Source organism: Dendropsophus ebraccatus, chromosome 14 (assembly GCF_027789765.1).
Source record: "Dendropsophus ebraccatus isolate aDenEbr1 chromosome 14, aDenEbr1.pat, whole genome shotgun sequence".
In the NCBI taxonomy this organism is placed as follows: Eukaryota; Metazoa; Chordata; class Amphibia; order Anura; family Hylidae; genus Dendropsophus; species Dendropsophus ebraccatus.
In genome coordinates, this window is record NC_091467.1 from 53,226,647 (window position 1) to 53,250,049 (window position 23,403).

Below are 23,403 nucleotides of genomic sequence, written 5' to 3' on the forward strand. Positions count from 1 at the left end.
AAAACATGGCCACTTTCTACTGTTGTCTCCAGATTGGGTGGGGTTTTGAAACATTGAAGTAAATGAAGCTTATTTGCAAACTGCACCTAAACTGGAGACAATAGGGGGAAGAGAGGCCATGTTTTTGTAGCGCTGGATAACCCCTTTAAGGGTGCGTTCACACCTACAGGAATCCGCAGCAGATTTGATGCTGTGTTCAGTTATTTAAATGAAATCTGCTGCGGATCCGGTAAGTGTGAACGTACCCTTAAAGTGCAGGGGACAAAGCTGCGGAGGATCGCACCTACATACTGTACGGCCATTGTAGATCACAGCGAGAGTAACCAGTAAGCTGCAGCGCTCACACCAGTGACCTTCATCGTGTGGGGTTAAATTGCAACAAAAAAGAAAAAAAAACAGCAAAATCTATGGCGTTGGGAACGTCCACTCCAGACAAGCCCCTCGGATATTATCCCACTTTCATACATGACAAAATAACTATTTTCTACATAACTATGGTTACCCAGGGGGTCTGTTTTCCACCATTAGTGTCCCTTATTACACCCCATCTCCCCCACATGAGGTAAATCCCCCTCATCCTCCCACAATGTCCTCATATAATCCACACAGCGTCACCTCCCATCTGTATGTGAAGAGAATTTCGGGGTGCCCCTCCCATACACACCTAACCCCTCACACCCTCTAATACCCCTCAGCAGGGCTGCGCCACCTTCCCGCGACGTTTTCCTGACTAAAACGTGGACGCCTCACACGACAGCCGTCCATTTTGCGTCCGCCATTACCCGCCCCGCGTCTCCTCTCAGGCCTCGGCTCTCGTCGCTTTCAGCTCCAAAGATTCCTCTATTACCGTCTATTACTGTCTTCAAGTCTCCGTCTTCCAATCCTGGTCCCAGCTACGACCCGCTCACCTCACGACCCCGAGTCTCTCACTAGACGAAAGCCACCGGCGCCATTAGCTTCTCAACGGCGGGGTCTCTGCGGCTCCAACGCACGGGCTGTTAGAGGAAGTGCCAACGAGCTCCCCCCCCTTGCTGGCGGCTGCACCGCGCATGCGCACTAGCGTCTCCAAGCTCCTGTCTCGTCAGGGCCATAGGGAAAGCGGTGCAGGGAAAATGGCGGTCACGCATGCGCAGAGTCAATTACTGTACATAGTTTTTATGTCAGTCAAAAATAATGCTTAAAAATAATATCACGAGGCATGTTTTAGGAATGCTGGGTAATACCAATTTACTCTGCGTTTTTGTGCTACTCTATACGTATATGTTCACACATACAGGATCCGCAACAAATCTGATGCTGTGTTCAGTCATTTGAGCTGCATTCACACGTTCCGTGTTCTGTACGGAGAACGGACGTGAAATGCATGTAATGGACTCCACCTACGCCCGGGCAGCTTCTGTAATTAGATGCTGGGAGCGGGGGAACTGTATGCCTATGTGCCTTACTGTAATCAGAGCCGCGCGGCTGCTTCAATACAGCGCGGCACATAGGTATACAGTTCCCCCGCTCCCAGCATCTAATTACAGAAGCTGCCCGGGCGGAGGTGGAGTCCAGTCCATGCATTTCACGTCCGTTCTCTGTACAGAACACGGAACGTGTGAATGCGGCCTTAGCTACATTAATATCTGCAGCATCAAATCTGCTGCGGATCCTGTACGTGTGAACACACCCCAAAATATATGAAGAAACACACACAGCGGATTTCACGCTGCAAATTTGATGCAGCCAACAGACAACAGATCCCTTGTTGGAGACAACAGATCCCTTGCCTATCATTTTCAATGAGAATACATACTCGCAGCAGGATTAAAGGGGTTATCCAGCGCTACAAAAACATGGCCACATTTCCCCCTACTGTTGTCTCCAGTTGAAGTGCGGTTTGCAATCAAGCTCCATTTACTTCAATGGAACTGAGTTTCACAATTCCACCCAAACTGGAGACAACAGTAGGGGGAAAGTGGCCATGTTTTTGTAGCGCTGGATAACCCCTTTAAGCTCCATTTACTTTAATGGAACTGAGTTTCAAAACCCCACCCAAACTGGAGACAACAGTAGGGGGAAAGTGGCCATGTTTTTGTAGCGCTGGATAACCCCTTTAAGCTCCATTTACTTCAATGGAGCTGAGTCCCAAACCCCACCCAATCTGAAAACAAGAGAGGCGGAAAAGTGGCCATGTTTTTGTAGCACTGAATAACCCTTTTAACATTTCACTTAGAGTATGTGACAGCCCCCTTGGTCCCCATCGGCCGGTACATACATTACCTGCTCCACTCTACAGCTTGCTTCGGGGGTTCCCAGCTGGACGCCCCGCTCAGCCAATCAGTGTGCTGCCCTGCCGCAGCCACTGATTGGTAAGCGGGACGTCCAGACGCCAGGAGCCCCGAAACAAGCCGAAGCGCAGACCCGGTAATGTATGTAGCGGCTGACGGGGATCAAGCGGGCTGTCACTTACATACTCTCAGCGGGACATCAATTCCGCTGGGAGTATGTATTCTCATTGAAAATGACAGGCAAGGGATCTGCAGAGTACTTCGCTGCGAATTCACATCAGGTGTGTGTGTGTGTTTCTACCCTAACACAGTTATTGACTAACATTCAGTGATGTATAATGTACATTACCATGTCCAAAGCTGTTTTTCAAATTTTCATTTTGCAAGGATCAAGAAACTTTGCTGTGACAGAGTTGTTGTATACATTGTATAGACCTCATAGCGGCATCTGCCATTCATCAATCTAACCAGGGCTTTGTCTGCTGTAAAAACGCCACCATACCTGTTGTTTCAGATACCTTTATCAGGATACACGAAGAGTAGCACTATTTCTGCAATATAAACAAGGTCAGCAGCACTGGATCAGATACTGTACACGCCTCACCGGACTGGACCCAGGCCCATATAGGATTAATATCCAAAGATCGAGACAGCACTTTCAACTTGAAAATGGTTGCATTTATTCACACTAGGAAATGCAAAGCTTCGACTGTGCGCCCTTTTTCAGGCATATACGTCAGTGTCCACAGCAAAAGAATAGATACACAAGTAAAATTCACACTATATCAATAATTCAAATCAGGTAATACTAATATATTCATATATAACAATCACATATACAGTGTAAGAGGAACATAAACGAATGTCTATAATATAATATCATACAGTAATATACATATATGAAATATTTTTCATCATAATCAATGGAACAATGGTGCAAAATAATAATAGATCTCCTGCGGCTTTGCTACAGGAACCATGTCACACATTTGGTGGGCGTGCCCCTCTCTTAGAAACTTCTGGGCATAGGTTCTACAAATTATCAAATCAGTCACAGAAGTCGTCATCCCTGATTCCCCTGAGGCCACTCTACCATATATGCTTAATATGTCTGTTCCCGAAAATCCCTGACCCGTCACCTGCTCCAAGCAGCAAAAACAGTTATCCCCCGTAAGTGGAAGTCCCTGCCCCCCATCCATGTCAGAATGGCTAGCCAAAATTGCCCTAACTCAACGCATGGAGGACCTAAGAAGTAGACAAGACATGGTTCTGCTGGTTCCAATCCTCTGATGCCTATCGCAATCTAGCTGATGCCCTCCACCCTTCTTCTCCTGTCTCTTCTTTCCTTTATTTCTTATCCTCTTTTACCTTCTGATAATTTTTCTGTTTACATTTCTCTTGTTATGGCCCACCACTTTAGCACTCTGATGTGTCTCACAACCATAGGCTACTATTGACAATAATTTAATGCTTTATTTTGTGACTCTGTGGCTTCGGTCATATTCTCCTGTCAATGCTTTGTGTTTATGGATCAGGTACATTTGCCTTAAGTGTAGCATATTAATAGAACGGCGCTGGCGTGGGGAAGCCGGTGCCGCGGTCCTTTTTTCTTTTTACTGCGGCCCCGCTCCCGCCTATGGCGCAGTTCTATTCTCGGCCCGGGCTGAAGCACTGGAGTGGGAGTAAACCCCCGTCCCCCTTTCACATAGCTCCATTGATTCTATTGGAGCCGCGTCAACACCGTCCGGAAATAATAGGCATGTTCATTATTTTATTATTCATTATTCTAAAGAGCAGACATTAAAATAACGCTGTCCGATTGCATTGAATTGCTGCAGAAAAGAGTGGACACTGATTTCATTGCAATCAGCGTCCGTTCTTTTCTTCATAAGAACAAAGTGGAAACATAGCCTTACAACAACATGTTACACCAATAGATAGAGGAGACAATAGCAGCATCCTGTGGAATGAACTCTTCAGAAGTCACAGAACACACTAAGGAATGGTTCCCATATGTCTCAAGGGGACAGACTCTGCCTTTTGTCCTCTGTGTCCAAGAGTCTTGCTGTAAAGCATGTCACTAAATGCTGTTAAGAACAGCCCAGGCAAGAAGGCAGCCCCCATAACAATGTGTAAAAAGTTAAATTAAAAAAAAAATTACAGTCAGAAAATAGAAACAGATTACAGTAAAATAACAACTTTTAGTATCTGACTCTATTCAGTAAAAAAAAATGTAGGTGACACATTCCCTCTTACTACTGTGGCCTTCAAATTAGTCACCTGGCAGTATGCCTTATGTGGGCAGATTCTAAATTCCTAAATAAGGGCCAGTTCACACTGAGCAAGATCGCTCTCCGCTCAAGGAACTAACATGTTAGTTCTTTGAGCGGAGAGGGAGCGGACGAGCGCACGCCCTTTCCATTTACTTACAGCAGCACACTGAGCGCGGCGGAAAGGTCCGCCGCGGAATTATGCCGTCTTTACTCAGTGTGAACTGGCCCTAAATGTGGAAAAGCTTTAGCTAAACAATGCCATTCCCTCTGGATAATTCCGGATACCCCTCTGCTGTTGTCAGAATATGTGGACACAAAGGTCATATGCAGGGGCTGGCTGGCAAATTTTAGCCTGGGGGGCAAGCACACAGCACTGGCCCATTAGTAGCCAGCTAGCGGCCCATCCTTCAAGGACCACTATTCCCTGCATCAGTGCGGGGAAGGTAGATGGCCACCCGCTCCCATACTTCTTTCAGCGGCGATGTTCCAACAGTAACATCTTCAGCCCTTCCAGTCATTTGTGAATAGTGAATTCTCACTTTCCTGTATAAATATATCGGACAGCTCATCAATGACACGGAACCGTCCCATAGACTTACATTGACAAAGTGACTTCTGTCCCCTTCACACAGAGCAATAGGAATTCTCTGGTCACAAATGACAGGAAGGGCTGGAGACATTATCCAAACTGGAACACTGCCGCTAGCAGAAGTACAGGTCCGGGGTGCCATCTACTGACCCTGCACTGATGTAAGGGCTAGAGTGCTCCCAATTAGTAAGATTGTGCTGTATGGTTTTTAGCTGCACAGTATAGATTTACTGTCCAGCTCCCAGAGACTACGGGCCACTGAGTATAAGATGCTGGCAAAGCTGGGTGACCATATCATACTGAGTATAAGATGGTGGGAAAGCTAGCAGACCACATCACACTGAGTACAAGATGCTGAGAAAGCTGGGTGACCTCCATCATACTTAGTATAAGATGGTGGGAAAGCTGGGTGACCGCATCATACTAAATAAACGATAGTGTGAAAGCTGGGTGACCTCCATCATACTGAGTATAAGATGGTGGGAAAACTGGGTGACCTCCACCATACTGACTACAAGATCCTGGAAAAGCTGGGTGACCTACATCATACTGAGTACAAGATGCTGGGAAAGCTGGGTGACCCCCATCATACTGAGTATAGGATGCTGGAAAAGCTGGGTGACCTCCATCATACAGACTACAAGATGCTGGGTGACCTCCATCATACTGTCTACAAGATGCTGGGAAAGCTGGGTGACCCCAATCATACTGACTACAAGATGCTGGAAAGCTGGGTGACCTCCATCATACTGAGTATAGGATGCTGGAAAAGCTGGGTGACCTCTATCATACTGACTACAAGATGCTGGGAAAGCTGGGTGACCTCTAGCATACAGATTACAGGATCCTCGAAAAAGTGGGTGACCTCCATCATACTCACTACAAGATGCTGAAAAAGCTGGGTGACCTCCATCATACTCCCTACAAGATGCTGGAAAAGCTGGGTGACCTCCATCATACTCCCTACAAGATGCTGGAAAAGCTGGGTGAAATACTGAGTATAAGATGCTGGGAAAGTTGGGTCATTTTCATTATACTGACTACAAGATGCTGGGAAACTGGGGTTTCTCTTTTTTCACCATAGCTTTTACCATTCTTGCTCTCAAAATCCCCCCCCCCCCCCAGGCAATCCCCCACCCATGGTTTATCCCTCCTTAAAGGGGTACTCCAGGCCAGACGTGACGTCTCAAGCCGCAGCTCAGACCAGGAGGTGGCAGCGGGACAGGCGAAGGGGGCGGCGCGATCTGGGACACGGCGCTGGAACCAGGGAGGTAAGTGACCGGCCACATAATAAAATACACCCCCCCCCCAGCCATAAAATAAAAATGCTAGGGTACCCCTTTAAAATGCCTCACATGTGTGCCCACATTAGTAAAAATAATAACAAAACAAGAAAACTAACACACATACTTATATGTATCCTCTATTTACTCCTGTAGATATATATATATATATATACTGTATGTAATGCGGTATATATGTCTCCTGTGTGGGTCTCCTCCTGTATATATGTATCCTCTATGTCAGTGGTAGGGAACCTTGGCAATTAAGCTGTTGCAAAACTACAACTCCCATCATGTATGAACAGCTAATGGCTGTCCAGACATGATGGGAGTTGTAGTTTTGCAAGAGCTGGAGAGCCAAGGATCCCTACACCTGCTTTATGTCCTGCTGTGTAGGCCTGCTCTTGTATAGGTACAGTACCTTGCTTCCTGCAGAACACCATCTTTTCTGTTTTCAGGCTCTCTAGCTAAGAGGCAGGAGTGACAGCTGGGGAGGAGAGCGACCTCTAGTGGCCGGAGGAAGAACACCGCCTGCAGTCAAAACACTGACTTGCAGAGCAGTGTTCTGTTAACTATACGCCCCATAGGTTTATAGTTCGTACAGGGGGCGGGGCTTGCCGTCATGGGGGCGGGGCTTCATCGACCACCAGCAGCCGTCTTCAGGTGATAAAAAAACAGGAGAGGGCTGGTGCGGTAAGCGACCACAGCAGGACCCTGAGTCTGTAAACAAGCTGTCAGAGGGCACGGGGCGGCCCTATAATGTGCTGGGGGCAGACCAGCCAGGGAGGCAAATGCCCCCCTGACCCCCGGCCCAGCCCGCCCCTGGTCATATGTGGATATTGTGTTTGTCTACGTTGGACCTGGTTAGGGGGGAGGAGTACTCTCTGTCTCTGCTTCCTCACCAAAGTATAGGGATATTTCCTCTTAACAAATGTCCTATCATCCAATCTAGCTGGGAGTTTCTTGTTGTCCTTTACTAGGTGTTTAATGTGAAGTAACTGGCTAAAGGGCAATGACCCGATCACGGCACGAGGATGATGACTATCAAAGTGTAATAAATTATTACAGTCTGTTGGCTTAAATAAATCTGTGTTTAGACCAGTCCCAACTCTACAGACCTAAGTATTTAAAAATTGTCTTGATGCCACCATTGTGATTTTGATATTTTCATCAATTGAATTTAAAAACCTCAAGCTCCCCCCATGTACCTCTCCAAAGAGTGAAAGCATCATCTATGTATCGCCACCACTAAAGTAGTGAGACACATAGATGGCCTTGGTTCCAAAGGACACCATACATATATATATATATATATATATATATTTATTTATTATAATTTTATTAAAAAACTGTTAGAAGTGTACAAATACATAATGTTTAGATGTATTTCATGACCCCCCCCCCCCCCCGAGACACTCGCCTCCTCTTCTGATCCTAGCATGCCTCCAATCTACCTTACCTCCTGTTTCCTGTCTGTCATCAGAGCGCCTGCCTCCTGTTTCTCGAGCGCCGTCATCAGAGTAGGGTAAGACTCGTGGAGGTATACAGGTAGGTGACATCAAAGTATACTACTACTTTATTTAGTATACTAGAAATTATGAGCATAAATAGCCATAAATTAATTTATTTTATTAAAAAAATATCATAAATACAAATTAGCAGTGTAATCCTTGGTCCGGAACACTATTAGGAGCACTGCCCCGCCCTCAGAGCGCAAGGCGGACGGCTCCTTCTAATGATAATAAATGGAGCACGACAATAGCTCACACTTTGGGGGCGGGGCAGTGCTCCTAAAAGTGCTCCGGAAAAAGGATTACACTGCTAACAGCACAGGAACGGCACAGAGGTGGAAGGTAACAGACATATCTTCCTTCTCAGCACCCTGTGTGCAATAGGGGACTATCAGCATGCTAGATTCATATACTGCAGAGTAAAGTATAAAGGGGTTTTCCCTTGAGGAAATGTTCAACTATCCAATAAATTAAAATGTATTGGTATATAAAAGTTATTTCACTACCTTTCTGCGGTCTTTCATGCTTTCCTTGTCTTTTTTCTTTCTTTTTTTTTTTTTTTAAACCCGCGCAGGGCTGTCTATCATTTGCAGTAGTCATACATAGGGCAAGACTTCACATAAATCATCAGTATCATGTGCTTTACAGCAAACTTAATGGTAAATATTACCAACAAGAGGGGGAGAAACAAAAACTCCACAGCACAGGCCATATCGTATAGTTGTTGCAATAGAGAATCTCTAGTAGTGCAATACCCCTGTACTGGCTTTCCTTGCTTATAATGCAAATTCTCTACCCTACTTCCTGTTTGGTCTATGTCCTGTAACAGCCTTCCTGTTCCTGCTGTGCACTCTACTCAGGGATTCAGCCTAGCCTTTGTCCCTCACAGTGGGTGGGATTTTAGTCAAGAACGGTATAGTCGGAGGAAGATAGAGTTGGCTGAACACATGAAAGACTACAAAAAGCAAGTAAAATAACTTTATATACCAATATAAGTTGAATTATTAGATATTAGATTGCAAATATGTGTTATTGTCAGAAATACCAAGCATAATACAGCTGCATTTTAGCATCTGTATTATAGCCCAAAATGACAGCAGACTATCGTGCTACCAATGTGGGTCTTTAGAATGTAGTTGGGCCAGGACCTGCATCCAGATGCTTGAATTTGACCGGATTTAACCATTAACCCAGCCTAACCCAGTGTCTTCTTCCTCCTTTGTAGAGTGGCACCAAGAACAATTCATTGCCACCCTTACTGGACTATCTTACAGAGCTTGCCCTTACTTACATTGGGTTATTACCTGACACTGCATGCAGTGCTACTCATGAGGGTATGTGCACACTAAGGAATCTGGGTGGATCACCCACCGCTCATGGCCGCGCACATCTTGGCCTGTGCCATAGACTCCATTTTATGCACAGGCAGATTCCGCCATCTGCCGGAAGAATAAACCTGTTCATTCTTCAGGCAGACGGCGGACTCTGCCTGACCATAAAATGGAGTCTATGGGACTGGCGGAGATGCGTTTGCGAACGAGCTGTGGAATCCGCGCCGGGTGATCCACCTGGATTCCTTAGTGTGCACATAACCTGACAGGGGATCCAACCCCCAGCATGCACTAAAGCCATTTCTAAGAGTTGTAATTTCAAAACGAGTAGAGATTACTGCTCTGTGCAACCACATATGTACATGTCATGGCGTACATCTACTATTTTTCCCACTTGCATGCCAGAACGCAAGGCGGGTGCTATATCACCATGGCGCTCCATTTGTGTAACTAACATTATTTGTAGTGAAACATGGATTTATAACATCCTTTATTATGAATAAAATAATTATCCACTTCCAGAAGTTTTGCCATAGGTGCAATACAGTTGCCTATAGCAACCATTAAGTTGCACTCAGTGCGCATGTGCGTTAGTAACCTCAACCTCCCGATCACATGACAATACCTCGCGATGTCTGTCGAGTCACGTGACACGAGCTCGGTGGCTGGGTGACGTCAGCGCCGGAAGTTCGGTAAGTGTCTGTTTACCGGGGGGCTGATCGTTGTACAGCAGTATCCCATGGTGTGGTCGCCCGGTGGTCCTGTGTCTACCTCCGGTGATTGTGTGAGAGCTGCCCCCGAGGTAGCTGTCCTTGCCCGCGTTCCCATCCTCCATTCACACTGCAGTGTCTGTCCCGGTGTCTCCTCCGTCTTTGTTTCGGTCTCCTCCTTTCTGCAGCTTTGTGTCCTGTCTCTCCCTATGTGTGTGGAGAATATAGACCCCTGCACAATATCCATCATATTGTATAATCACCAGGGGCTGCAGCAAAACTACAACTCCCAGCATCCCCCGCAGCCTGTGCTGAACAGATGGAGAGCCGCAGAGTAAGCAACATCAATCAAGAATTCCCTTGGCTGTCAGGGCATGATGGGAGTTGTAGTTCTGCAACAGATGGAGAGCCACAGGATGGAAATACAGCAATGGAGGATCCTCATGGCTGTCTGGTTGTGATGGGAGTTGTAGTTGTACAAAAGGATGGAAAATGCTGCCATTGAGGAACCCCACACGATCACGAGAGGAGTTGTAGTTTTGTATGAGTGAAAGAGCAATGGGCTGATCAGGGATGGTGGGAGTTGTAGTTTGGCAGCAGCTGGAGAGCTACAACATGGGGAACACTGGGGCTGAGAATCTTACAGGCTGTCTGGGAATGATGGGAGTTGTAGTTGTGTGACAGCTAGAGAGAAACAGGGTGGAGATTGGCTGGGAATGATGGGAGTTATAGATTTGCAACAGCTGGGGAGCCACAAGTTGGAATACACTGTCACCTTAAAGTGTCTCTCTCGTTTAATTTTTTTTTTTTCCCCAGAAATCAATAGTCCAGGCGATTTTTAAGAAACTTTGTGATTGGGTATATTAGCGAAAAATGCATTTTTATCATGAAAAAGCAGTTTGAAGCTCTCCCCCCTGTCTTTATGGTTCTCTTATGGAGAGGGGAGGGGTGGAGGGAGACGAGGCACCAAAACAGGAAAACAAATAGTTAATTTACAGCTACATCACCGGCTATCTCCTCTGAAGTCAGCATTGATCTTTCTGACCTCTGAATACTGGCTTTCACACAGGTCCCACTGTGTAATCCTTTGTTCTCTCTGCTGGCGACCAATCTCCCTCCTCCCCCCTCCCCTCTCCATAGAACAGACAGGGTCCGACTGATATAAAGGAGTCGAGATTTCCTGATCATGAGCAGTATTCAGTTTTACCCTTCCACATCATGTTCACATGGGGCGGGTATGCTGCAGATTTTCTTCAGTGTATTAGCATGAAAACCAGATAACCAATGTATTCTCATCCACCCTGTGTGAACATGGGCCATGGCTCCATGAGGTGGGATGCAGCAAAGACAATGAGATGTCACAGATGCTGGGAAGTTGCAGTTATATCCGCATTTGTGAATTGCAATTGAAACATAAATAATATTATTCATTTTCATTATACAGTGAATGAGCCTTATTTACATCAAACCAATAATCCCATTTAGTTGCTTGCAGCCTTACCACCAGGCCCAGGCTGAAGCACTGGAGGCGGGCCGACCCACCCTTAGTGGGAGGAAACAGCATGGGAACGGCGCTGAGGATGAAGGTTGGAGACATACAGAGCCCACACAGAGCTATCAGCAAGTTAGATTTGTCTAACCTGCTGATACTTCTCCTTTAATCATATGCTAATAGCCCCCTAAAAGTAATCATATGCTAATGATTAAATATTATAGAGTAGTTTACCCCAAAAATTCTTTTGAATCAACTGCTGCCAGAAAGTGCCAGAGATTTGTAATTTACTTCTATTAAGAGAAATCTCAAGTCTTCCAGTACTTATCAGCTGCTGTATGTCCTGCAGGAAGTGTATTCCTTCCAGTCTGGAGAGCAGGAGAAGTTTTCTATGGGGATTTGCTATTGTCTGGACAGTTCCTGACATGGAAAGAGGTGGCAGCAGAGGGCACTGTGTCAGACTGGAAAGGATACACCATTTCCTGCAGGACATACAGCAGCTGATAAGTACTGGAAGATTGTGGGGTTTTTTTTTCAATAGAAGTGAATTACAAATTTTTAGCACTTTCTGGCACCAGTTGATTTAAAGGAAAACATTTTTTGCTGAACTTCCCCTCTAATAATACCACAGGTTTGTCTACTGATGGGAATCGCAGTTCCATATGTGCAGTGTATAGGTCTAGTTTCTTTCTTGGTGCTCTCATTTCTATATGTGCAGTGTATACAGATATTTCCTGATATCCTTGTGGTCACGTGTCTATGCAGAACGTATAGATCTAGTCTCTTACATCCAGGCATCTATTATGTGCTGGTGGTCTCATGTGTATATGTGCCACGTATAGGTCTAATATTATGTCCTGGTGGTCTTGTGTGTATATGTGCCGTGTATAGGTCTAGTATTATGTCCTGGTGGTCTCATGTGTATATGTGCCATGTATAGGTCTAGTATTATGTCCTGGTGGTGTTGTGTGTATGTGTCATGTATAAGTAAAGTCTCTTACATGCTGGTAGTCTTGTCTTTATGTGCAGTGTATAGGTCTAGTATTATGGTATGTCCTGGTGGTCTCATGTCTATATGTTCCATGTATAGATCTAATTCTTTATGTACTGGTGGTCTGATGTCTTTATGTGCCATGTATAGGTCTAGTATTATGTCCTGGTGGTCTCATGTCTGTATGTGCCATGTATAGATCTTATTCTTTATGTCCTGGTAGTCTCGTGTATAGGTCTAGTATTATGTCCTGGTGGTCTCATGTGCATATGTGCCATGTATAGGTCTAGTATTATGTCCTGGTGGTCTCATGTGCATATGTGCCATGTATAGGTCTAGTATTATGTCCTGGTGGTCTCGTGCATATGTGCCATGTATAGGTCTAATATTATGTCCTGGTGGTCTTGTGTGCATATGTGCCATGTATAGGTCTAGTATTATGTCCTGGTGGTCTCATGTGCATATGTGCAATGTATAGGTCTAGTATTATGTCCTGGTGGTCTCATGTGCATATGTGCAATGTATAGGTCTAGTATTATGTCCTGGTGGTCTCATGTGCATATGTGCAATGTATAGGTCTAGTATGTCCTGGTGGTCTATTTTCTGTATGTGCCATGTATATATCATGCCCCTTATATCCTGGTGTTCTTGAAGGACCCTCTGTTCTAGTCTTCAGCTGGCCACAGGAAAGGGACAGGTGACCTTTTAGGTTGTATTCACACCCAACATATGTCAGTCACTTCCATATATCTGGGATCTGTTTTGTTGGTAGCCATATGACTCCTGCAGCCTCATTCACATGGATGGGACAGCCATAGACGTTTCTGCAACAAATCTGCAGCATGTGAATTCCCCCTTCATGTTCAGGTGGTCACTGAACTCAATAGGGAGCCGATGTCTGCCATACGGGTCAGTAACCACCTGGGCAGTGTTCCTAGCTGAAGAGCAGCAGGGCATTGCTATATGATGACAAGCATATACATGTACCCTTGGCTCGGCTGAGCAGTCATGGGGTTTTTGATGGGGGAGAGAAGTATCTGTAGTTGTCTGGTAAGCCGCCCACCAGAGTAATATGCTAGCATCCATACACAAGTCTTATGAGGCAGTGTAATATACTCGGCCCAGCTCTGCATTTCCTTTTGGGGGGATTTGTCTGACCCCATTATTTTTTGGCTTAGTTGAAATTTTTCTATATTTTTTTGCAGCAATCATGAGCTATTCTGAAAAACCTGAGGAGATCACTAAGGATGAATGGATGGAAAAGCTGAACAACCTGCACATCCAGAGGGCGGATATGAACCGACTGATCATGAACTACCTAGTAACTGGTCAGTGCTAGGAAAACCTGTGTCTGTGGCTTATATTAGTGCTACTGCTGATATTGGTCGCAGTTATAGATGTGGATCTTGGGGTATGTGAGATAACATAGTTATCAGGAGGGCAGCGAGTTTGCTGGATTACCTCTCCGCCATCCCAATGAAGAAAACTGCAGTCAGCCTACCCTTAGTCTGAAGGGGATGATAACAGAGGAAATAATTAGTATTTAACTGTCCCTCAAATGCAGAGAAGATTGGCTTAAAGCGACTCTGTACCCACAATCTGACCCCCCCCCCCCCAAACCACTTGTACCTTCGGATAGCTGCTTTTAATCCAAGATCTGTCCTGGGGTCCGTTCAGCAGGTGATGCAGTTATTGTCCTAAAAACAACTTTTAAACTTGCAGCCCCATGCCCTGCGGACGTGGCTTAGAGTATCTGTGCCCTAACTTTGCACCACCCCTCTGTCCCTCCTCCCCACCCTATTCATCATTAGGAATGTCACTGGAACATTTTCTCCTGTCTGAACATTGCAAAGGTGCCTTAACGATCCAGCCCATGTTCAGTATTCACACAGCTGACGAATAGGAGGCAATCTGCCTGGATCATTCCTAATGATAAGGAGGGTGTGGAGGAGGGACAGAGAGGTTGTGCCAGCTTAATGCATACACAATCTAAGCCCCTGGCTGCCAGTTTAAAAGTTGTTTTTTAGGACAATAATTGCATCACCTTCCGAACGGACCCCAGGACAGATCTTGGATTAAAAGCAGCTATCTGAAGGTACAAGTGGTTTGGGGGGTCAGACTGTGGGTACAAAGTCGCTGTAAAGGGTTTTTTAGAATTGTATAAAGTACAACTACTTTCTTGCAAAAACAGCACCACACCTGTCCTCAGGTTGTTGGGCTTTCCTGACATGAATAGGTTATTAATAGATTTGCCCAGTAAATGGGCACTGTCAGAGAGACATGTCAAAAGTTTTAATCAGCGGTCAGAGTGTTCAGACAATGACTGATGAGGAGATTGGGAGAAGTCTACGCACAGCGCATTCACTTCTCTATCCGTGTATGGGGTCCTTCCAGGGTCTCCTACATAGTGTGGAGAGAGGAGAATGCAGTAGTGCGATCCTCTCCCCGCATGTTCTAGTGGTTGGTCAGGGTCTGAACACTAAGGGGGAGATTTATCAAAGGGTGTAAAATTTAGACTGGTGCAAACTGCCCACAGCAACCAATCACAGATTACCTTGCAGCTCTGCTAAAAGAAAAGAGCACTGTGATTGGTTGCTATGGGCAGTTTGCACCAGTCTAAATTTTACACCCTTTGATAAATTTCCCCCTAAGAGCCTGACCGATAATAATTTGTGACATGTGGGAAAACTAAACAATAAAGAATATATGCAACTACGGATGTGTCTTGGTGCTGTGATCTTTCCTGCAAAAAACAGGCTGCGGATACACCTGTGGTCTAGCCCATAACTGTGCCACCAGCTATGTGGAACAATGGATGTGTAAAGGAGTCCAAACATTAAAGGAGAAGTCTAGGCAAAGCTATTTTGTTAACAAGTGCTGGGGAGGGTAAAAGGATTAATGTGCTCTTACCTCCCCCACTCAAATGCTGGTGGCCGTGTACTGCCACACTGGTCCTGGCTTCTTCCTGGTCTGAGCCGGGAGCCAGGTTGTGATGTGTGAGGTCTGTCTGCCAGTCAGCAGCCATGTCGGGGTCCCGTTTTTGCCACTGACTGGCTGAGCAGACCACACAGACCTATTTCTTTGTGTAATTTCTAGGGAAGAGTCACTTCAGCTGTGGTTGTAGGCGTAAGGAGTGACACTCAGTCTGATTCTTCCAAGTGGAAAGCAGAGATTTTCTTTTCAGAAAATTATCCACTATGTAGACAATGATCATAGAAGAGATGCTTTTGATGCAAGTGCTATTGTGCACAATTTTATTTTGATATACAGGGTAGTCACAGACATAAATTCCGACGTTTCGGTGGTGACACCTTTATCAGGGGTCTGTGTAAGTGGTTGCAGTATGTTGGTAGCGGAGTGGTTTAGGTCTGCTCATTGGTAACGAGGTCCGTGGCGGCTGGGGTCCGAGCCGAGTCGTGGCTGGTGGGAGCCGGACAGTGGAACCAGGCAGAGACCGTGTGATGATCCGGATCCAGCGGAGCTAGGTCGCGCAATGATGACCAGCTCCGCTGGATCCGGATCATCACACGGTCTCTGCCTGGTTCCACTGTCCGGCTCCCACCAGCCCCGACTCGGCTCGGACCCCAGCCGCCACGGACCTCTTGTTACCAATGAGCAGACCTAAACCACTCCGCTACCAACATACTGCAACCACTTACACAGACCCCTGATAAAGGTGTCCCCACCGAAACGACGGAATTTATGTCTGTGACTACACTGTATATCAAAATAAAATTGTGCACAATAGCACTTGCATCAAAAGCATCACTTCAGCTGTGGGCTACAGAGCAGGGGATCCCCTTTTATCTATCTTTATGGAACTACTTCTTGAAATGGTTAACATTTCCAGGTAAGTATTCAGTAGTGCCAATCACATGTTTAGTGCCCCGATGACGTCACTTGTGCTAGATTCCTCAGCTGCGCCATTGTCTCCTGTGTTATTATTGGATGATGGAACGCCCTGTTTGGGTGTTAGTAAGAAGTGCATTCTATCTGGGTCATATATATATATATGATGAAAGCAAATTACAGATGAAAGCAAATTAGTCATCTTTTATTGGAAAATCTTCACATAAGGCTGGGTTCACTCTGCGTTTTTAGCATTCGTTTAACGGATCCGTTTTTTTTGATGGACAAAAATAATCGTGTCAATTTAAAATAATTGTGTCCATCAAAAAAAAAAAAAAAAAAAACGGATCCGTTTTGATCCTATTTTTTTATAATGGAAGTCAATGGAAAAACGGAAGTCAATGCAATCCATTTTTTTTTTTTTCAAAAAACGCAGTGTGAACCCAGCCTTACAGGAACAATACATACTGTATATCACATAAATTATACAGTAAAATAAAGGTACTAAATTATCTGATTTTCCATCCCAGCTTCTAGACGTTGCTTGTACAATACAGAACAATACATATATACTACAGTATTACAGCGTTCATTTACAGCTCTCTTATAGGAACACTTATATGAAAGACTTAGCATGTCAACTGCTCGACACCCCCTATTGTGTTGTAGTTGAACTCATTAGGTAACAGATGGGGGCTGCTTTTAACAGCTTAGTTGCCACTATTGAATGCAGCATTTAAGGGTCCCTTTACACAGGCAGATTATCAGCAAGCAAATAAAGAATATCTATGTATTTAAATGGCTGCCCGATTAGTTGTGCCGTATATAGGCATCTCTTTGATCTGTGCTTGTTTTCTTCTGTAGACTGTTCCATATTGGCACCCAAAGTGGTGAATAGTCCATAGCAAGTAAATGGTGATTTAAGTAATGCAAAAAATAATGTAGGATAATATGAGCTGTCACACGGTGGAAGGTTCCCTTTAAATTATACATTTCTTATTTCCGCCAGTGCTCTGTATACACATTCATTAATGGGTCCAGTGAGAGGTATATAAATCCTGTTGCCAATCTTTTCATTATAGAGGGCTTCAAGGAGGCGGCTGAGAAGTTTCGGATGGAGTCTGGCATTGAGCCCAGTGTAGACCTGGAGAGCCTGGATGAAAGGATTAAGATTCGTGAGATGATTCTTAAAGGACAGATCCAGGAAGCCATTGCCTTGATAAACTCCCTGCATCCAGAGTTACTGGACACTCACCGGTACCTGTACTTTCACCTGCAGGTAACACCTGGGGCAGTGCAGGATTAGCGCATCACTCCATACAAACCACCCAGCATGGTGGGTCCAGGAAGCTCAGATATGGGCAGCCCCCATATACATTATACTGTCAGACAACTTTAGCATAAGATGTATGGGCATTGACCTTAGATGCTATTCTGTTGGGAAGAGAAGTCTTTCTATTGTCACAGACCTCACAGAGCTATCTACAGTGTGAGGATCCCAGCAAACAGACCCCTATATCTCAGCTTCCTGACATGTGAGAGACAGATATTGGGAGAGCAGTTCAGAGCAGACATAATGTCTTCTTCAATTTCTTCAGCAACAACATCTCATAGAGCTGATCAGACAGAGGGAGACAGAAGCCGCCCTGGAGTTTGCCCAGACGCAGCTGGCTGAGCAGGGAGAGGAGAGCAGAGAATGTCTGACAGAGATGGAGCGGACGCTGGCACTGTTGGCCTTTGACAACCCAGAAGAATCTCCATTTGGTGATTTGCTGAACATGATGCAAAGGCAGAAGGTATCTATAAGCTTAAAAGGCCTTAAATGGTTCCGGGGTTTTTCCTCTGCAGCCCAGCGCATTTTCATTGTGACATATTCTCTTTAAAGCTGTATTGTCATTTGCAGTAACTTTTGACGTCTCATCAAAAGTTACTGATCACATCCGGTCTTACGCCACAGCCCCCTGCAATCTTAAGATACAGCCAGCAGGAAGTGGGCAGCAGTCCATTCCACTCCCCGGCGATCAGAACATCCAACTCATTCGCTCTATATTTGCCGAGAATATATCTCGAAATTGTAGTGGGTCTTATGAGTGAGACCTGCTGTCATTAGTAGCTTTTTTTTTTTTCTAAATCGCAAATTGTTACAACAAGGAAATAATAAGCACTGTTAACTAGGGTTATTACCAAGCCTTGTACACATTATAGCATGGGTCTCCAAACTGCGGCCCTCCAGCTGTTGCGAAACTACAACTCCCATCATGCCTGGGCAGCCAAAGCTTTGGATTTGGTTGTCCAGGCATGATGGGAAATGTAGTTTTGCAACAGCTGGAGGGACGCAGTTTGGAAACCCATGCATTATAGCATCAAACATCTATAAATGTAAGGCCCATAAAACCTGCATTAACAAGGCTCTTGGCCAGTGAAATAGTAATATGAATCAAGACAAGTCAAGACAACAATGAACTTTCTATTCACGAATGTATAAAAATACTAAAACCCTATAACAGCAGCAAATGGGAAAAATTCACAACATACAACACTAGACAAAGGGTAATACATGTAGGGAAGGGAAAAAGAGCTAGGCAACAGGAGTGGCAGCAGCAGACCGCCGCTATCTCCTATGGGCTCCCCTATGAGCACCCCCCCCCCCCAAACACACTCCCAGTCGGTTACTGCAAATGACTGACACTTTACGTGTTCTGGATCTACACTATAGGGTTGGTGTGACCATGGTAATTGTAAGGGGATGGCCTACAGGTTCCCCATCCCTGCTCCAATGTAACATTCATAAAATAGCCAATAGCGGCAACAACAGAAACCCTCTAGGGAGACGCCAACATGTTCCTGGTGCACTTTGCACCCCTACTAATCGCAAGGTGAATTTGTGTGTTTGGCAACTGCACGTACAGCTATATTACTCTACCCAGCTTAGGAGACAAATACTGACAAGTTGGAGGGGGGTGTACTGCTTTTAAAGGGTTATTCCCGTTATATCACTGGCATATACCATGGAGACCCCCCACTAATCATTAATTTCAGCTTTGTATTTGCACCATTGTTTTAATAACCACAAGCTATTGGCACGATTTCCCCTGCCCTTAGTCACCAGGATCTCTCTGTACACACAGTAACCCGGATCTATTGTGTCCTCACAGGTTTGGAGTGAAGTTAACCAGGCCGTTTTAGACTACGAGAACCGCGAGTCCACACCCAAACTGGCAAAACTCCTTAAACTTCTCCTGTGGGCTCAGAACGAGCTTGACCAGAAAAAAGTCAAATACCCCAAGATGGCCGACCTCAGTAAAGGCACAGTGGAGGACCCCAAGTAACGCCCCCTGCTGGGGGATGGGATATTCAGAACGTGTGCAACCTCCTGCATTACCAGTCTGTGACTGAGACATTTTGTGTTTTTTTTTCATACCAGCATACAACCTGGACACTTCCTTCACCGAGCCGGTTCCTCACGGGGCACTGACATTTACAGGGGACAAGAGTCCTACCATGCAAAGCATAGCCCCAAGGTTAAGAAAAAATAGTGTAGTCTTTTTTTCCCCCCTTATGGCTCCTTGGCTGTCAAGTGTCTGATCACAGTGATTGTCCTACCCAGAGGAGATATAGGGAGGAAGTAGTTGTCTATGCATTTTACCACAGGAGAACAGAGTATTTAAGCCACAGTCCAGTGACGTGTGGCCTGTCTATTTATGAAGCCCATTTTTACTATATTCTTCTACGAACTTTATGACAAAATTTAATTTATAATCTTTATTAGTGATCTGGCCCCTGTGATATCATTTTTTTTGTAACATTGTGATAATTATAGTAGAAACATTGTATTGGATATATATGCTGTGGCCTTGTTGTTCTCCAATGTTATTAACTAGATTTTTCTTATGTTTTATGTGACTGAGCTAGCTCATCTGTATGCATCAGGCTGTCCAAAGAAAGTTTTAAGCTTAATGGGGGGGGGGGGCATTTTTACAGTATATATGTAGAATTAATCTATATAGAGAAGTGGATCATAGTGTACATACTTTACTGATCCTGAGTTACATCCTGTAGTATACTCCTGAGCTGCACTCACTATTCTGCTGGTGAGGTCACTGTGTACATACATTACTGATCCTGAGTTACTTCCTGTAGTATACTCCAGAGCTGCATTCACTATTCTGCTGGTGGAGTCACTGTGTACATACATTACATTACTGATCCTGAGTTACAACCTGTAGTATACTCCAGAGCTGCATTCACTATTCTGCTGGTGGAGTCACTGTGTACATACATTACATTACTGATCCGGAGGTATAACATGTATTATACTGCAGAGCTGAAATCACTGTTTTGCTGTTGGGGTTACTGTGTACATACATTATGTTACTGATCCTGAGTTACTGTACATCCTGTATTATACTCCAGAGCTGAAATTACTGGTCGGGTCACTGTGTACATACATTACTTATCCTGTAGTTATCATATTTTATCCTGTATTATACTCCAGAGCTGCACTCACTATTCTACTAAATCTGTTGAAAATAATCAACAAGATTATTTTGGAAACACCTGAGCTCATGCTGTAGAGGGCGGTTGGTTTGTCCATGATTATCAACTACACCAGCAGAATAGTGAGTACAGCTCTGTATTGTAATACAGGACGTAACTCAGGATCAGTACAGAATAAGTAGTGTTGTAGTAGTAGTAGTGTAATGTCTGTACACGGTGACCCCACCTGTAGAATAGTGACTGCAGCTCTGGAGTATAATACAGGATAAGTAATGTATGTACACAGTAAATAACCTTTCTGTAGATGACATCTATACATTTTCTATATTGTGGGGGGTCAGGAAAGGAAACACTTTGTATCAGACTGTTTTGTTCTTACCAGTTGAAGACTAGACCTGAAGTATGGGAGGTTGGGGCTCTGCCTGTTTGATCACTTGGTGACCCATAATGACGTCCCAGGTATCTGATCCATCTATAGCTCTTACTGTTGTGAGTGATTAGAATCGAACACATTGCAGCCCTGTATGTTGGTGCCATATACTATAAATATTGAAGCGAGTGGGAATGGGAACAGTGCTCATTGTCACACAAACAAAGCAACCACATAATGGGAATAGAAGGGAAATGCTAGAAAAGAAAGTCCACTTTATATGCTGACTTAGAGACCAGTTGAGATTGTGAGGTTTTTCTGGGTGCCAATATGGCCACCTCTTTTTCCCTCCTTTAGGATGTTGCTTGCTGCCTTCTTATAAACATATAGCCCTAGTGTTTCTGGGAAAGCTGGGTGGTACCCATTATGGCCTCCATTATAGCTTCCTGTGTGCTTATCACCCAGTTTGCCTTAATTCCTTTATGCCAAATCTACCTGTGTATTGTGATGTGTAACTTTCATCACTACATGACTAGGCAGATGTGATATTCAGGAATCTGGAGAAGTTGGGTGATAGACTTACTGTAATGGTGGTCATAGCTGTTGCCACGCAGTCAGATATGGTGCTTCATAGAAGAGAATGACTTCTTTACTGGGGACGACTTTCCTATTTTGGGGCATGCTCTTTTAAAGGGTGTTAGGGAGAGACTTATAATAAAGTCTCCCAGCTATACCTGGGTGCTGCCTAATCAGGGAAGTGATGTGACAGCTGTCCATGAGAATCAACTAAAGACACATGGAAAGCACTTTGTGTTCAAGCTGATCTGATTTATTCAGTGAAAATATGTTAGTTATATCTTAACAGAACTTAGAAAAAAGGTAGGAGGACCCAGGTTGTTTACATATCTTGCAAGAGCAGCCAGACCCTAAGTAAAGAACAAATTCTCCTAGCCATAAACATAGTAAATAGACAGAGCGGGGGCCTCTTTCCCAATAGCCGCTTACTCAGCATTATACACATTTTATGACTATAGAGTGGAGGAACAGATATAAAATAAATTCTCAACTCCACAATAACACATATAAAATAGACTCTCAACTCCAAGGTTTTTAAAAACATGGTTGCTTACTTCCAAAACAGCTCACACTTGTCCACTGTTTGTGTGTGGTATTGCATCTTGGTCCTAGTTACGCAAATGCTGCATTACCACGTACATCGCAAGGGTGGGGCGTTTTTTTTTTTTTTTTTGGGTGGGGGGGGGGGGGGAGAAAACAGCCCTGTTTTTCCAATCTTGGACACCCCTTAAAGAGACTCTTTTGTCAGTAGGTTTATGCAGCCCTATCTAAGGGTAGCATAAACTAGTGACAGGGAGGCTGAACAGAATGACGTATCACTTACAATGTTCTGTGCAGCTGATCCAGAGAGATCCCCCTGAATAACATGGACAATAATTAGTCCTCTCTATTATGAGCATGAGCCCAGTAGTCCTGGATATTCATGAGAAGCAGAAAGCTCTGCCCACCAGCTGCTGATTGGCAGTTATCTATCCATGCTGTCTATAGGCAGTCAACTGTCAATCAGCAGCAGGAAGGCGGGGTAGGGGTGTGGCAAGAATCCTATTCTCCTGCATATTAGGAGAACGGCTGAACAGAATGATGTAAGTAATATAGATATCTGTTCAGCATTTCTGTCACTAGTTTATGCTGCCCTCATTTAAGGCACCATGAACCTAGTGACAGATTCCCTTTAAGGTAAAGCTCCATTATTAGGCTGCATGCACACGTTCTGTGAATCACAGAAGCTGCGGACCGTGAAGCTGTGAGGTAGAATCACAGACCTCTCTGCATCATGTATCAGGATGCAGCGAGTGCCAATAGTGTTTATCTCTTCGCTGGACTGTTCTGACACAGCTATGCGGCTGTATTAGTACAGTTCCGCAAAGATTTAAACACTTTCGCGGAACTGTGATTCTACTGCGCAGCTTGACGGTGCATGCAGCTATATCTGGGGACAGGCAATGGATAATATGCATAAACCTCACTAACCACCAGCCTGAGTTTTGTCTGTATGGAAGTTTGAATCCGTGGATGGTGACATTTTTAAATGGGTTCTTTGCTTTGAACAATCCTTACTTGTTAGAAGGATCCTCAAACTGGGACCTCCAGCTATCAGCTGTAATCTGTAACGAAAAACTGCCCATAAGTGATTATTTGTGTAAATGAGGACAGGTTCTCCA

The 23,403-nt window shown here is 44.7% G+C and overlaps 2 protein-coding genes across 8 annotated transcripts in view; one reads left to right on the forward strand and one right to left on the reverse strand.

The window, feature by feature from the left end:
- DIDO1 (death inducer-obliterator 1) overlaps window positions 1–6,857 on the reverse strand; it is a 55,145-nt gene extending 48,288 nt beyond the window's left edge. The window contains exon 1 of one of the 4 annotated variants that reach the window (XM_069953659.1): window positions 6,837–6,857. The gene's annotated coding sequence lies outside the window, so the exon portion shown is untranslated. Of the gene's footprint in view, window positions 1–847; window positions 1,045–6,836 lie in introns of those variants that run through there. The other 3 variants (XM_069953660.1, XM_069953657.1, XM_069953656.1) reach the window with 3 other exon arrangements.
- A 1,041-nt stretch (window positions 6,858–7,898) lies between these two features.
- Window positions 7,899–22,413, forward strand: GID8 (GID complex subunit 8 homolog). Of its 4 annotated transcripts, none has more exons than XM_069952011.1 (5): window positions 7,899–7,963; window positions 13,656–13,778; window positions 17,382–17,578; window positions 17,898–18,095; window positions 19,455–22,413. In XM_069952011.1, the coding sequence occupies exons 2-5, from the start codon at window positions 13,661–13,663 to the stop codon at window positions 19,626–19,628; spliced, it is 687 nt and encodes a 228-aa protein (XP_069808112.1). In that variant the 5' UTR covers window positions 7,899–7,963; window positions 13,656–13,660; the 3' UTR covers window positions 19,629–22,413. The 4 variants fall into 4 exon arrangements, with proteins under 4 accessions (XP_069808112.1, XP_069808111.1, XP_069808110.1 ...); XM_069952010.1 differs by lacking the exon at window positions 7,899–7,963 and adding an exon at window positions 9,868–9,949; XM_069952009.1 differs by lacking the exon at window positions 7,899–7,963 and adding an exon at window positions 9,960–10,059.
- Window positions 22,414–23,403: the final 990 nt, after the last annotated feature.